Source organism: Rhinatrema bivittatum, unplaced genomic scaffold (genome assembly GCF_901001135.1).
Source record: "Rhinatrema bivittatum unplaced genomic scaffold, aRhiBiv1.1, whole genome shotgun sequence".
In the NCBI taxonomy this organism is placed as follows: Eukaryota; Metazoa; Chordata; class Amphibia; order Gymnophiona; family Rhinatrematidae; genus Rhinatrema; species Rhinatrema bivittatum.
In genome coordinates this window covers 139,540-155,503 of record NW_021820693.1, presented here as the reverse complement: position 1 = coordinate 155,503, position 15,964 = coordinate 139,540, and the positions used below count along the sequence as shown (strand labels likewise).

Genomic DNA, 15,964 nt, shown 5'->3' with positions numbered 1-15,964 from the left:
AAGAAGATCCCTTGCTACTGATGCAATTAATAGCAGTGGCTATTCCCTAAGTAAAATTGATTAATAGCCATTAATGGACTTCTCCTCCAAGAACTTATCCAATCCTTTTTCGAACCCAGCTACACTAACCACATCCTCTGGCAACAAATTCCAGAGCTTTATTGTGCGTTCAGTGAAAAAGAATTTTCTCCGATTAGTCTTAAATGTGCTACTTGCTAACTTCATGGAATGCCCCCTAGTCCTTCTATTATTCGAAAGTGAAAATAACCGAGTCACATCTACTCGTTCAAGACCTCTCATGATCTTAAAGACCTCTATCATATCCCCCCTCAGCCGTCTCTTCTCCAAGCTGAACAGCCCTAATCTCTTCAGCCTTTCCTCATAGGGAAGCTGTTCCATCCCCTTTATCATTTTGGTTGCCCTTCTCTGTACCTTCTCCATCGCAACTACATCTTTTTTGAGATGCGGCAACCAGAATTGTACACGGTATTCAAGGTGTGGTCTCACCATGGAGCGATATAGAGGCATTATGACATTTTCCGTTCTATTAACCATTCCCTTCCCAATAATTCCTAACATTCTGTTTGCTTTTTTGACTGCTGCAGCACACTGAGCTGACGATTTTAAAGTATTATCCACTATGATGCCTAGATCTTTTTCCTGGGTGGTAGCTCCTAATATGGAACCTAACATCGTGTAACTACAGCAATGGTTATTTTTCCCTATATGCAACACCTTGCACTTGTCCACATTAAATTTCATCTGCCATTTGGATGCCCAATCTTCAAGTCTTGCTAGGTCCTCCTGCAATGTATCACAGTCTGCTTGTGATTTAACTACTCTGAATAATTTTGTATCATCTGCAAATTTGATAACCTCACTCATTGTATTCCTTTCCAGATCATTTATATATATATTGAAAAGCACCGGTCCAAGTACAGATCCCTGAGGCACTCCACTGTTTACCCTTTTCCAGTGAGAAAATTCACCATTTAATCCTACTCTCTGTTTCCTGTCTTTTAACCAGCTTGTAATCCACGAAAGGACATCGCCTCCTATCCCATGACTTTTTAGTTTTCTTAGAAGCCTCTCATGAGGGACTTTGTCAAACGCCTTCTGAAAATCCAAATACACTACATCTACTGGTTCACCTTTATCCACATGTTTATTAACCCCTTCAACAAAATGAAGCAGATTTGTTAGGCAAGACTTCCCTTGGGTAAATCCATGTTGACTATGTTCCATTAAATCATGTCTTTCTATATGCTTTACAATTTTGTTCTTGAGAATAGTTTCCACTATTTTTCCCGGCACTGAAGTCAGGCTCACTGGTCTATAGTTACCTGGATTGCCCCTGGAGCCTTTTTTAAATATTGGGGTTACATTGGCCACCCTCCAGTCTTCAGGTACAATGGATGATTTTAATGATAGGTTACACATTTTGACTAATAGATCAGAAATTTCATTTTTGAGTTCCTTCAGAACCCTAGGATACATACCATCCGGTCCAGGTGATTTGCTACTCTTTAGTTTGTCAATCTGGCCTCCTACATCTTCCAGGTTCACAGTAATTTCGTCCAGTTCATCTGACCCATCACCCCTGAAAACCATCTCCGGAACTGGTATCTCCCCAACATCCTCATTAGTAAACACGGAGGCAAAGAATTCATTTAGTCTTTCTGCAATGGCCTTATGTTTGATGTTGAGAAATATACATTCAATAGATGATCTGTAACGGGTTTCTTTGAGAAGCGTATTGCCCGTCGTCTTTCTGGTCTCAGTGAAGGCCGACCGCAGCGACGGGCAGTGGTCATCCAAGCTCTGCCTGCCATTTCGCCTGCGCCTTCTCCAGAGTCCAGCGCTTATGGGCAGTCTCCAGCTGTTTGTAGAAGTAAGAAATAGAATGCTTCCTGGGACTGTCAAGATCAAACCAAGTTTTTAAAGAGTTGCCACTTTGGATCCAAGAAGAGAGGCAGACCCAGCAAACGTACATAATGTCGGGCTTGCAAGTATTGGAAATGATCGGTGGAAGCAAGGCCATAGAAAGAGCGAAGTGCAGGAAATTGCAAGAGTCCTCCAATCCACATACATCATCTGTGCAACGCTCCCAAGAACAAAATTTGGAGGGGTCCAAACCCGCTGGGAACGCTGGGTTGCCACAAAACAGGAGAAAGGGTGATACCCTATCCGGTAGCGAGACTTTCCACATGAGCCACTTCCAGGTCTGCCGCAGCAGGCGCAGTAGTAAGTCCGATCCTATTACAAATGATATGGATATATAGGGAACGTGCAGGGCATAGCGAGGCGAGGCGAGACTTGAGACAACAATTGAGATTCAAAAGGGGTGTCCGAAAAAAATTGCGTGCCCAAGATCCAATCTCCTATACGTCTCAGGTTGATCGCATGGTTATAAAGTTTCAAGTCTGGAAGACCCAAACTGCCCGCTGATAGCGGTTTCATCAATATTTGTAATGCAGTCCTCGGGCGTTTCCTCCGCCATAAGAATTTAGACATTGCTCTCTGGAATTGAGCTATAGTCACTCTCATAAGGAGAAGGGGAAGAACACCAAGCATGTATAGCCACCGGGGTAGAACCGTCATCTTCAGGAGGTGTATGCGGCCAATCAGAGAGAGGGGAAGAGGAAACCAAGCAGATAAAGTTCGTTCCGTTTTTTGCTGCAAAGGGGATATATTAATTTCATACAAATGCTCTAGAAATTTGGGAACCCATACCCCTAGATATTTAATGCGATCTCCTGCCCATTTTAAAGGAAATTCCCCACTCCAGGAGATACAGTCAGCAGGTCCTATAACCATAGCCTCGGACTTGTCCAGATTCAAGCAGAGACCAGCATGAGTGCCATACCTCTCAATAACCAGGAGAGCCGCGGGTAGAGAGGTGGTGGGATTTGTCAGGTGGAGCAAGAGATCATCCGCAAAAGCCGCGGATTTAAACGTCGCCATCCCCATCAGAATCCCCTCAATATTCTTGCTCTCCTCCAAGATGCGCAATAATGGGTTCAAGGAGAGAACAAATAGGAGGGGGGACAAAGGACATCCCTGTCTAGTACCCCGCTCCAATGTGAAACTCTGGGACAATTCCCCATTCACCCAAATGTTAGCTCGAGGATTATCATAGAGAGTATGAAGGAATGATATAAAGGGACCATGAAAGCCATAATGGCTCAGTGTTTCAAACAGAAAAACCCAATTCACACTATCGAAAGCCTTTTCGGCATCTAAGCTGACCAGGAAGGAATTTGCATTTTTCGTGAGAGGGCTATGGAAGCCAGTATGCGAACATTAGTTATCGCTTGTCTGCCCCTGACAAATCCCACTTGTGAAGAGAATATGAGTTTGGCGATAAAGGAGGCCAAAACGGTCGGCCATCACCTTGGCGATCAGTTTCAAATCACAATTGATAAGGGAGATAGGTCGGTATGAACCAGGCAACTCCAGACTGCATCCCAGCTTAGGGAGTACTACTATTGTAGCCTTATTGGCTTGCCAGGCCTGAAAATCGGGTGAAGAGAGCGTGTCTATATATTCGCTGAATAGGGGTGCTAATGAGATCGGCCAGCACCTTATATAGCTCATTAGTGAGGCCATCAGGGCCTGGTGACCCACCCAAGGTAGAGGATTTAATAGCCAATTCCAGTTCAATTTTTCCCAAAGGAGCATTTAATAAGGTTAAGTCTTGCTCCTGTATCCGAGGGAGCTTCAATTTGGATAGGTAGGCTTGAATGTCTGGGCGATTACTGGGATCCGCCGAATAAAGTTTATGATAATAATCCACAAAAATTTTCCATATATCCTTAGTATCTGTCCGGAGTTGCCCCGTGTCATCCCACAATCCCTTAACAGGAAACCCTGGTTCATCCCAGAACTGAAGCTGCTTAAACAAGAGCTAAGAAATAAAGAACACACATGGAGGAAAAACCCATCCCCCACATCATTAGCTATTTATAAAACCACCCTCAATGCCTAACGGTTCACCATACTTAGAAAAAAGAGAGATTTCTTCTCGAAGAAAATACATCATTTCATCTTTGATTCTAAAGCACTATTCTCCTACGTCTCAGCCCTCACTAAACCATCCCCTCCTACCATCCCTGATGATCAAGCGCTCAAAGCCTCTGAACTAGCCAAATACTTCAAAGAAAAAATTGACAAATTGACTATCTCTTTCTCATCATCTAGTTCATTTCCCCCACTCCCGCTCTCTACCCCACCTCAACTAAATTTGACTCTGGAAACCTTCGAGACCACATCAGCTCTTGAGATAGAAAACATACTCAAGAAAATGAAACCATCCTCTCATCCCTTAGACACAATTCCAACTAACCTCCTCATCGCAATAAGGAACACCATATCAAAGCCAATTGCAGACATTATTAATTGCTCTCTTTCCCAAGGTCTAGTTCCCGATCAACTTAAACTAGCTATTCTTAAACCTTTACTAAAAAAACCGAACCTACCGACCACAGATCCAGCCAACTTCCGCCCAATAGCCAATTTGCCAATGATCGCCAAACTTATGGAAAAGATAGTCAATAAACAACTATCCGAGTACCTGGAAGAAAACTACATTCTTGCACCATCCCAATACGGCTTTCGTAAATCGTTAAGTACAGAATCTCTACTTATCTCTCTTACCGACACTATTCTAGCTAATATGGACAAAAAACAACCACATCTCTTGATACTATTAGATCTCTCTGCGGCCTTTGACACTGTCAACCACTCATCTCTATTAAAAGGTCTGGCAGACATAGGCATTAAGGGAACAGTTCTCAGCTGGTTCAAGTCCTTCTTGGCAAATAGACAATTCAAGGTAAAGATAAACAACAAAGAATCACAACCAGTCCCTTCCAACCAGGGAGTCCCTCAAGGTTCCTCTCTCTCCCCAACCCTCTTCAACATTTACCTTTTACCTATCTGTCGACTACTTAATAAACTAAATCTAACACACTACCTCCACGCGGATGACATCCAAATACCCATCCCAATCACAGAATCTTTACACAAAACCCTGATTCATTGGAACAATTGCTTGCAACAGATTAATCATCTTCTCTCTAGCCTTAGCCTCATTCTTAACAACAAAACAGAGATCCTAATTATCAATCAAGACTTTAACAAGTTGCTAAACCCAGCTGACCCACTCATTTCAACCATTCCTATAATAAATCACTCACCTCATGAATGAGATTTAGGTGTCATGCTAGACAATCAGCTTAACCTTAAAAAATTTATAAGCACCACCACTAAAGACTGTTTCTACAAGCTACAAGTCCTGAGAAAGCTGAAACCTCTTCTTCATTTCAATGATTTTCGGATGGTTCTACAAGCCATTATATTATCAAAAATAGACTATTGCAATTCGCTCCTCTTTGGACCCATCCTCATCCATCAAACCCCTCCAAATGGTACAAAACTCTGCAGCTAGAATACTTACCAATACGAATAAAAGAGATCACATCACCACCATACTCAAACTCCTCCACTGGCTGCCAATTAAGCAAAGGATTCTTTATAAAGTGCACACATTAATTCATAAATCCATTCACAATATCTCCCCACTTCACCTAAGCACCCAACTACGTTGTAACTTATCATTAAAATCATCCATTGTACCTGAAGACTGGAGGATAGCAAATGTAACCCCAATATTTAAAAAGGGCTCCAGGGGCGATCCAGGAAACTACAGACCGGTTAGCCTGACTTCAGTGCCAGGAAAAATAGTGGAAAGTGTTCTAAACATCAAAATCACAGAACATATAGAAAGACATGGTTTAATGGAACAACGTCAGCATGGCTTTACCCAGGGCAAGTCTTGCCTCACAAATCTGCTTCACTTTTTTGAAGGAGTTAATAAACATGTGGATAAAGGTGAACCGGTAGATATAGTATACTTGGATTTTCAGAAGGCGTTTGACAAAGTTCCTCATGAGAGGCTTCTAGGAAAAGTAAAAAGTCATGGGATAGGTGGCGATGTCCTTTCGTGGATTGCAAACTGGCTAAAAGGCAGGAAACAGAGAGTAGGATTAAATGGGCAATTTTCTCAGTGGAAGGGAGTGGACAGTGGAGTGCCTCAGGGATCTGTATTGGGACCCTTACTGTTCAATATATTTATAAATGATCTGGAAAGAAATACGACGAGTGAGATAATCAAATTTGCAGATGACACAAAATTGTTCAGAGTAGTTAAATCACAAGCAGATTGTGATAAATTGCAGGAAGACCTTGTGAGACTGGAAAATTGGGCATCCAAATGGCAGATGAAATTTAATGTGGATAAGTGCAAGGTGATGCATACAGGGAAAAATAACCCATGCTATAATTACACAATGTTGGGTTCCATATTAGGTGCTACAACCCAAGAAAGAGATCTAGGCATCATAGTGGATAACACATTGAAATAGTCGGTTCAGTGTGCTGCGGCAGTCAAAAAAGCAAACAGAATGTTGGGAATTATTAGGAAGGGAATGGTGAATAAAACGGAAAATGTCATAATGCCTCTGTATCGCTCCATGGTGAGACCGCACCTTAAATACTGTGTACAATTCTGGTCGCCGTATCTCAAACAAGATATAATTGCGATGGAGAAGGTACAGAGAAGGGCTACCAAAATGATAAGGGGAATGGAACAACTCCCCTATGAGGAAAGACTAAAGAGGTTAGGACTTTTCAGCTTGGAGAAGAGACGACTGAGGGGGGATATGATAGAGGTGTTTAAAATCATGAGAGGTCTAGAACGGGTAGATGTGAATCGGTTATTTACTCTTTCGGATAGTAGAAAGACTATGGGGCACTCCATGAAGTTAGCATGGGGCACATTTAAAACTAATCGGAGAAAGTTCTTTTTTACTCAACGCACAATTAAACTCTGGAATTTGTTGCCAGAGAATGTGGTTAGTGCAGTTAGTATAGCTGTGTTTAAAAAAGGATTGGATAAGTTCTTGGAGGAGAAGTCCATTACCTGCTATTAAGTTCACTTAGAGAATAGCCACTGCCATTAGCAATGGTTACATGGAATAGACTTAGTTTTTGGGTACTTGCCAGGTTCTTATGGCCTGGATTGGCCACTGTTGGAAACAGGATGCTGGGCTTGATGGACCCTTGGTCTGACCCAGTATGGCATTTTCTTATGTTCTTACGTCTTCACTCTTCATCTAGACCTATCAGAGGAGCATATAAAGGCACACTCTATATACCTTCAACAAAATCCTCGCTTCAGAAACGTGCCATATCTACAGCAGGCCCCGTTCAATGGAACGCGCTCCCGCCAGACATCTGTCTAGAGCTCTGCCACTCTTCATTCAAAAAGAAAATTAAAACCTGGCTCTTTAGACAAGCTTTTCCAGGACCATGAGCACTTTTTCCCCTCCAGCTAGCAAGAGTTCTTCACCATTGCATACCCCAGGTTCTATTCTACTACTTGACTCTGTATCTATTCTCTTGCTGCAGGACACATGTGACATTTACTGTTTTGCTTTTATGATTTTGATTTTGATGCTCAATGAGACCTTTAAGCCATTATGTTTTTTCTTTATGTTCATAAATTTACAATGTTATTTTCAGAACTAGTTTACCCTGTTCCAAGTTCTGTAACCTTGTTCTATGTAATGCCTCTAGGCGAATTTATGTTCTGTTTCAATGTAAACCGATGTGATCTTTATTTCATACAGGAACACCGGTATAAAAAAAATCTAAAATAAATAAATAAACATATGATTTCCCTTCCCATGTCTTCACCAGTCCCGCTAGCAGGTTTCCCGCCTTATTGCCAAATTGGAACAGTCTATGTTTATAGTAAAGAAGGCTTTTTTGGGTTTTTTGCTGGATATAATCATGTAGGGTGCTTTGAATGGAGTAGAATGACATGCGATTTTCCCTGGAGGAAACAGCGGTGAAGCGAGCCTTGGCTTTATGCAGCTGTCTTTCTAATCTAATGATGGCCACTGATAATTCTTTATGCTTTCGGGCTGTATAAGCAATGACCTCGCCCCTTAAGGCCGCCTTTGCAGCGTCCCAAAAGAGATCGATCCCCCCAGGGTTGCTGATTGAAATAAGCATATTCCTTCCTTTTCTCCCGTATGGACGATTTAAACCCCTCGTCATAGTAGAGTTTAGCAGGGAACCTCCAACACCTACCCCCTCCAGACCTGTCCAAACCAGCAACGTCTGTCCCTACTGGAGCGTGATCCAAAATGGCCAAAGGCCCTACCTCCGCTCCCGTTACTTTAGAAAAATAACTGGAGCTGATCAAGAGGTAATCAATACAGGATTGGGACCCGTGGGCTCGTGAGATGTGAGTGTAATTAAGATCAGCAGGGTGTAGCATTCTTCAGCTACCCGTAAGGTCCAGGAGTCTACACAGGATGGACAGGCCCCTTGCTGAGTCTAGCCTAGAGGTCCTCCCCGAGGGTTGCCGATCCAAAGACGAATCGAGTACAGCATTAAAGTCTCCCCCCAGTATGAGGGGAAGGTGGGCATAATCTTGAAGGACACGCAAGATTTTTGTATAGAAAGCAGGTGAGTACGTGCTGGGTGCATAGACATTACCCAGGAACAACCTTTTCCCATATATCTTGATGTCCAAGAATAGATATCTGCCCTCCGGGTCCACCACAGATTAAATTACACCAAAGGGAATGGACTTGTGGACGAGTATGGCCACCCCCGCTTTACTAGAGGATGCTGAAGCATAAAAGGATTTCCCCACCCACTGTTTAGTCAATTTTTCATGTTCTGAATCAGAGAGTCTAGTCTCCTGTAGCATGGCAATATGTGCTTTATACCGCCGTAAGGCTTGTAGAATCTTATAGCGTTTCGTCACAGAACCTATACCACAGACATTCTGAGTGCAAAATCTGACATTAGACAGTCTTGTATGTAATGTCACAGATCATCTTAAATGATCTTCCATATGTATCGATATGGATGATGGTCCCCCAGCCTAGACCCCCACCCATATGAGTAACATACACGGTGTCAATCAAAATTTGAAAAACATTGTGAACAGTAACAGGAATTAAACAATATTGAGAAATCTTGGTCCCCTATGGTGCGTGACCCTCTATATATCCCAGTATAAAGTGTAGGAAGCCACAGAACACATACCATAAGTTGCATCCCATAACCTCCCTCACACCCAGTATGTAAATTAGGACCCCCTCTCAGAAAAGAATGAAAACAGAATAAGTCCTTCTGCACTTGACCATCTATATAGCAACCACCTGAAAATTCTCCCAATGTGAAAACAACAATATCAGATCGTCAGTGAGAATTCAAATGGAGGTATCTGGAGAGTACTATTCAGCCAGAAGGAATATCCTGAAGAAAAGCCTGTGCAGCGGAAGCCTCAGTAAAGACATGGGTCTGTCCATTATAAGTACGATGCAGTTTGGCTGGGAACATCAAGGTTGCCCTTATCTTCAGCTTCGCTAACTGGGAGCACACTGGAGCAAAAGCTTTCTTCATCGTTGCCACAAAAGCTGAATAGTCCTGGAATAGGAGCACCTTATTGCCCTCAAAAAGCAGCTCAGAGGTTTACCTGTAGGCCCTCAGTATCTGCACCTTATGGGCAAAGTTGAGAACTTTGAAAATGACTGCTCGGGGCCTATTGTTTGCCACCCCCTCCCTCCTCCAAGTGGGGGGCCAAGCCTGTGTGCCCTCTCGAGGCAGAGCAGCCCATGTTGACTACCCAGCTTTAGTGTTTTGTTTAACCAGGCTTCCAGGCGCATACCAAGCTCATAATCGGGAATGTTACCAGAAATCCCCAGGATCCTCAAATTATTCCTGCGGGACCTGTTCTCTAGGTCATCTAGTTTACATTGGATGGAGGCCTGGAGCTTCTGAAGGCTTTGTATGTCCTGTCCCTGCGCCTCCATTTTGTCTTCTGCCTCTGAGATCCGGGGCTCAGCTGCGTGTAACTGCGTTTGAATATCAGCAAGCTGGGAGCTGACTCCTATGATTTGGGAGGAAAGCTGTGTGAGCCTGCCGTCTAGCGTGGCGATCACTGTTGCTGCGATGTCCTCCCCTGCCAAATCCGCCGGGTCCGCTGCCAGCGGTGTCTCCGGCGCGTCAGCCATTTTTTTCTCAGGCCCTTTCATCCGCTCCTTTTCCTTGCGGCCCGTTTTCGTTGCTATGCCAGCGTTTTTTCAATAGATAGTGAGCACCGGACGTGCCCGGGGAAGTCGGCTATCAGGTACGATTGGCGTGAGAGGCAGAAAATGATTTTTTGTAGCAGAACGCCGAAGATTTCCAGAGTGGGGTCCCCGGAGCGATCAGCCACGTGTCTGATCACTCACATGGCATCACGTGAATCCCACTCCCACCATCTTTATCTTCATTCAGTGTTTGCTGGACTGAAGGTAATATCTAAGTATTTTCTGTAGGAATAATCAGCAAGTCTGGCTTTCTTTTTGTGTGACCTTTGGAGACCCCTTGCAAATGCATCTTAACTAAATTGCTATAAGGAAATACATTACAAAATACATTCCAATTTGAATGGTAGTCTTATAATAAAACCTTAGGGGCGGATTTTCAGCGCCCTGCTCGCCTAAATCCGCCCAAAACCGGGCGGATTTAGGCGAGCAGGGCCCTGCGCGCTGGTAGGCCTATTTTACATAGGCCTACCGGCGCGCGCAGACCCCGGGACTCGCGTACGTCCCGGGGTTTTCGGAGGGGGGCGTGTCGGGGGCGTGTCGGGGGCGGGCCCGGTCGACGCGGCGTTTCGGGGGCGTGTCGGCCGCGTTTTGGGGGCGGGTACGGGGCGTGGCTACGGCCCGGGGGCGTGGCCGCGCCCTCCGTACCCGCCCCCAGGTCGCGGCCCGGCGCGCAGCAGGCCCGCTGGCGCGCGGGGATTTACGTCTCCCTCCGGGAGGCGTAAATCCCCCGACAAAGGTAAGGGGGGGGTGTAGACAGGGCCGGGTGGGTTAGGTAGGGGAAGGGAGGGTAAGGTGAGGGGAGGGCAAAGGAAAGTTCCCTCCGAGGCCGCTCCGATTTCGGAGTGGCCTTGGAGGGAACGGGGGGAGGCAGCGCGGCTCGGCGCGCGCAGGCTATACAAAATCGATAGCCTTGCGCGCGCCGATCCAGGATTTTAGTGGATACGCGCGGCTCCGCGCGTATCTACTAAAATCCAGCGTACTTTTGCTTGAGTCTGATGCGCAAGCAAAAGTAGGCTGATCGCGCTTTTTTTAAAATCTACCCCTTAGGAGTGAATTTTAAAAGCATTGCTCATGCTAAAAGGCCAATATACAAGTATCTGGCCTATGCGTGAGGAACATGTATTTTAGAAGCCACAAATTATGCGTGTACATGTGCGTGCTCAAGCCAAAAAAAAGGGGTGGAGTTGGGCCAGGGCATGGACATTCTGGGGCGGGGCCAACAGTCAGGCTTGGATTTGTCAATGGGCACAGTACACCTCTGCCTAGGGCGGCAGAAATCGGGGGGGGGGGGGGGGGGGGCAGCAGTCTGGCTGAAGATTGGCTGCCTTTCAGCTGTGCTGAATCTCCCTCTGTTTCCTGATTCAGCTCAGGCCCTCCAGGAAGCATGAAGGGAACAAAAAGAGGAGAAGGAGCAAGCCTACAGCAGAAAGAGCAAACAAGGATCATTTTGGGGACATTAGAAGGAACTGAGTAAAGATAATTGGAGGTGGGAAGAGAGGCTGTAGGATGAGGGAGATCAGCGGGGGAGTTTATGTCTCTGTGTGTGAGAGAGAGGGGAACAATGGTAGGGGCAGTTTTGGAGTGTGTGAGAGAGAAGGGATTGGTACCAAGTGTGTACGTGTATATCTTATTGGGTGGGATGTTAGAGAAGAGATGCAAGGAGAAGCAGGACCAGAGCATGGTAGGGACAGCTCCTTCCTCTCTTCCCCACCCAGTGCAATTCATATCCTCCCTCCCTCGATCTTGGATTCTGTCCCCCAGATCCTGGAACCCAGTCGCCAACCCTTCCTACTCCTTCCTTTCCTTCCTCAATACAAGAATATCCCTTTTTCCTCCTCTTCCCTATCCCAGATTCTTAATCTTCTTCATCTCCCCAATCCTTAGTCCTCTTTCCTTCTCACTCTCCTCCCCCATTCTCGATTCTCCCCCCTTCCTCTCCCCATCCCTGATGTCTTCTCCCTGTACCACTACTTGAGATCACCTTTCTTCACCAATAAAAATAACATTAATTATACTAATAATTATAGTGTAAAACACATTTATTTTTATAATGTGATACAAAAGATGGAAATGTTTGCCAATTTGCTTTGGAATTTTTATATTTTTGTCACAGAATGTATCCCTGAGCTTCCACAGGACCTTCTGCTCCCTGTTGTCCAACCTTGGGGGGGGGGGGGGGGGGGGAGTGATGGGGCAACAGCATCAACAGTGTCTAGGTGAGCCAAAATACTAAATCCATCTCCGCCTACCGTTATGCGCATAATTCTGTATTTTAAAACCAGCCACTGCATCGATTAGCAGGCTATGAGTCACATCTGATTATTTCTGCTTCATAATTCTCTATTAAGGCCTAAATCGATTGGCTGAGGGGTCTGGGTCAACTGGGGGGAGTACAGGCTGAAGAATCAGAAGGGTCCAGATGACCTTGAGACAGACTGGGAAAACTGGTGGACTAATGGGTAAAACTGGGAATGTCCTTCACGTGAAAATGTTTTAAAATTCGCTTCCCTGTGTGCGTTGAACCAACAAGTTCTTAAGTTAGATACATGATTTATGTTTGTTCGAGTAACTGTTTAAAATTAGGAGCACCCATATGTAAGGTAGGCATATTTTAAATTGTACACATGTACTTTAAAATTCCAAAATATGAGGTGCTGGGCACCCATGCACTTGCTTTAAAGTTACCATCTTAGCTTATTTGGAACTTCCTAGTTTCAAAAATGTATTATCATTTGCAAAATTACTATTCTTTTGGCTTTATTATTCATCTTATAGCTCCTCTCACAATAACATCTTTTTGAAACGTTTGCTCTCTGGGACTACTTAGAATTTCTTACTAGACTGGTTCTAGGGGATATAGATGTAAACAAAATGCCTTAGTCCTTGTCCCAGAATGCCTTTAGTCATTCTTTTCTGTCCCTGAGCTTTTTTTACTTACCTAAAATAAGGAATGGTGCATTTGCTACAGTAACGACAAATGGTATTCCACAGAACATCATTAGTCCAAAACTGGTCAACACAGCTAAGCCAGAAGAAATAACTCCAAACGTGGCAACCCAGGTTTTGTTTCTCACGCTGTCCAACCTAAAAGAATGTACACAAATATCCTCTTTGAGATGAACATGATAATCCTGAACTAAATATAAAGTCCACCTACAGATGAGAATTACAGTATTCAATGGATCACCTGAATCAGATCCCAATACCAACTTAAATTAAAGTTTGCATGAAAAGGATACCGCTCATAAATTTAGGATACCATCCTTCTTATTTTTACTGTTTAGCCTTTAGATCATCATTGCTCCTACTGCATGCATGAAATTGGAGCAGTGTTGGGATCTGTTTCAGGCAATCCACTGAATATGGTAATTCTGTACACATAGTAAAATTAACTACATTACAGCATAATCCAAATAGCTAGTAACTAGAATGACACCTGTGCTCAATGCTATTTAAATAATGTTTTAAAAAGTATCTAGTTACAATTGCTATGTATTGTCATACAAAATATTATAGTTAGAGCTTCTGATTATTGGTTAAAACAAATAAAGCCCAATATAACATCCCTAAGAGCCCTTTCCATTTCCGTGATTTCCCATAGGATGCTGTGGAAGTAGAAGACCTTGCTTTGGTGCCAAGGAGGAAATGGAGAAGACCATGTGCTGGTGCTGGTAATGGGAGGATGCAGACAAGGCCCTAGTCTGTGCCAGGAGGTGGAAAATACCTCTGCCAAAGCCAGCAGTGGGAGGAGACAGAGAAGGCACCCACAGATGCCGCAAAGAATAGAAAGGCCCTGGACTAGTATTAAAAATGGGGAAAAGCAGTGAAAACGCTGTACAGGTGTCAGGAAGCAGAGAAGGACCTGTACAGGCACCAGAATGTGGCACTGCTTCCAGAAGACATCGGTGGAGAATATTTCACACCAGTTCTGGAGGTGGGAGTGGGTGCAGCAGGTCCCATAAGAGGAAGCTCAAGGCTGCAGATGCAATTACTAGAATGACAGGACAGGTAGTTCTTCCCCCAGAGTGGATGAGACAGTTTGGAAGTATAAAATTACCTCCCACGAGACACTGGCAGGAATATTGGGGAAGTCTGTTGAAGGACTTTTCCTGAAAGATTTTGAATCTGAAAGGCCTGTACTGGGAGACAGGAAGGAACAACAAGTGGCTGCGACCGGCCCTTTGTTTCCAGTTCTGACAATCAGTGGAAGACAAGAGAAACCTTCTACCAGGAAGACAGGAGGGAACCAGGATCTTCTCTTCCACTGTTTAAAAGTGGGGAGATTGGTCTTGGGCAGCAACTTAACGTGAACAAACTTACATTGCATGAGAACTGTGCCTTGTGAAAGTATTAGGAACGGTTTTGAAGAACAGAGGTGGGTTTTTTTTCTTCTTGACTATGGAGTTGCTTGGACTTTGTTGTGAATCTGTTTCTTGTGTCTACTGAACGTTTCTATTTTTGCTGTGGACTTTACTTTGTACTGGCTGAAACCTGGTTATTTTTCAAGTAAACTTCTTTTACTGTTTGGAGCACCAACTGATATGCGGATTGCGCGGATTTTGTGAGGTAACCTCTGCCTAGGTTGGCCTTGTAGGAGAACCTGGTCCCATTGCAAAAGACCAAAAGACCAGAGACTTTATTCCCCCACCCAGGCTGAGTGAATCCAATGCTCTCTGAGGTTGGAAAGGTGATTCTCTGTTTATTTATTTATTTTTAACTTTTATATGCAGACATTCTTACATCAAATGCAAATCATACCGGTTTACATTAAAACAGAAAATGCAGGAAATAAATTTCCATAGTCTAATACAATGAACATTTATAACTAAAATTGTAAACAAGCCGTAAAGGTAAGAACTTGGAAAAAAAAGCTTAATTAACAAAAAAATAAATGGAAGAATTTTAAATGAAGCACGAAGGGGTGCACAAAGGGGAGAACCCCTTTGTTGTGCCCCTTCGGCGCGCGGCGCCTGGTGGTGAGGCGCTTTTCAACTGCCGACAAAGCTCTCAGTGACGTTGTGGGGGGGGGGGGGGGGGGGGAGGCGTGGTCTCCCGATCGGGTTCCTCTCAGTCACACATCTCACTATTTCCCCTCACCTCCCGATGTTCATTTCCCTTCTTTTTTCTCATGTTGAGGGGTGAGTTTACTTCTAAATGTGGGGAGACCTCCAAATTTGTGTCCTTTTTTATTCTATGATATTTTGGGCGGGGGAGACTCAGAAGTTATTATTGCTTGACGTATTGGGGAAAAATTGTCTATTAAACCTGCATTTCTACCATATGACCACAGGGTGGGGGTGGGGTTTGGTGTAGTATAAATCAATGGTTTAGCTGGTGGGGTATGGAGATGTGTTAAGTTGGTATTGCCAAGGGATTTTGTTGTGGGTTTCTCTTTAAGAGATTGGGGTGATCTGATTGGTAACCTAGGAAGATATAAATTCTTAGTCCGTTTGGCAGGAGTTGCCCTTTCTAGGATGGAGCTTGGGAAGAGAGGAACCTCCAGGGTGTAGTGGTCCTGGAGTAGCCAGCCAGGGGCTGGTGGGGCCCAGGGACTCCTCCAGTATGAAATGGGCTCTGTAGGGGATTTTCCCTTCATGGGAAAAGGCTTGAGGCCATGGAATAGAAGAAGGGTTTCCTCCCCCCAAAGGAAATGTCCAAGTGTAAAGGAGTAGAAAGTTGGTGATCCCTTCCCTTGAGGAACTGGTAGGGAAGAGGGGTGGAAGAGGAGGTACGTCCTCCTCTCAAGAAATACAGTACCTAGAGAAGTGGTGGGGTATCTTGAGATGAGG

The 15,964-nt window shown here is 44.4% G+C and overlaps 1 protein-coding gene across 1 annotated transcript in view; it reads right to left on the bottom strand.

Annotated features, from left to right (window-relative positions):
• LOC115081956 (patched domain-containing protein 3-like) overlaps positions 1–15,964 on the bottom strand; it is a 157,158-nt gene that overhangs the window by 60,749 nt on the left and 80,445 nt on the right. Inside the window, exon 3 of the mRNA XM_029586196.1 lies at positions 13,114–13,259. Coding sequence (XP_029442056.1) covers positions 13,114–13,259 — 146 coding nt within the window. The remainder of the gene's footprint in view (positions 1–13,113; positions 13,260–15,964) is intronic.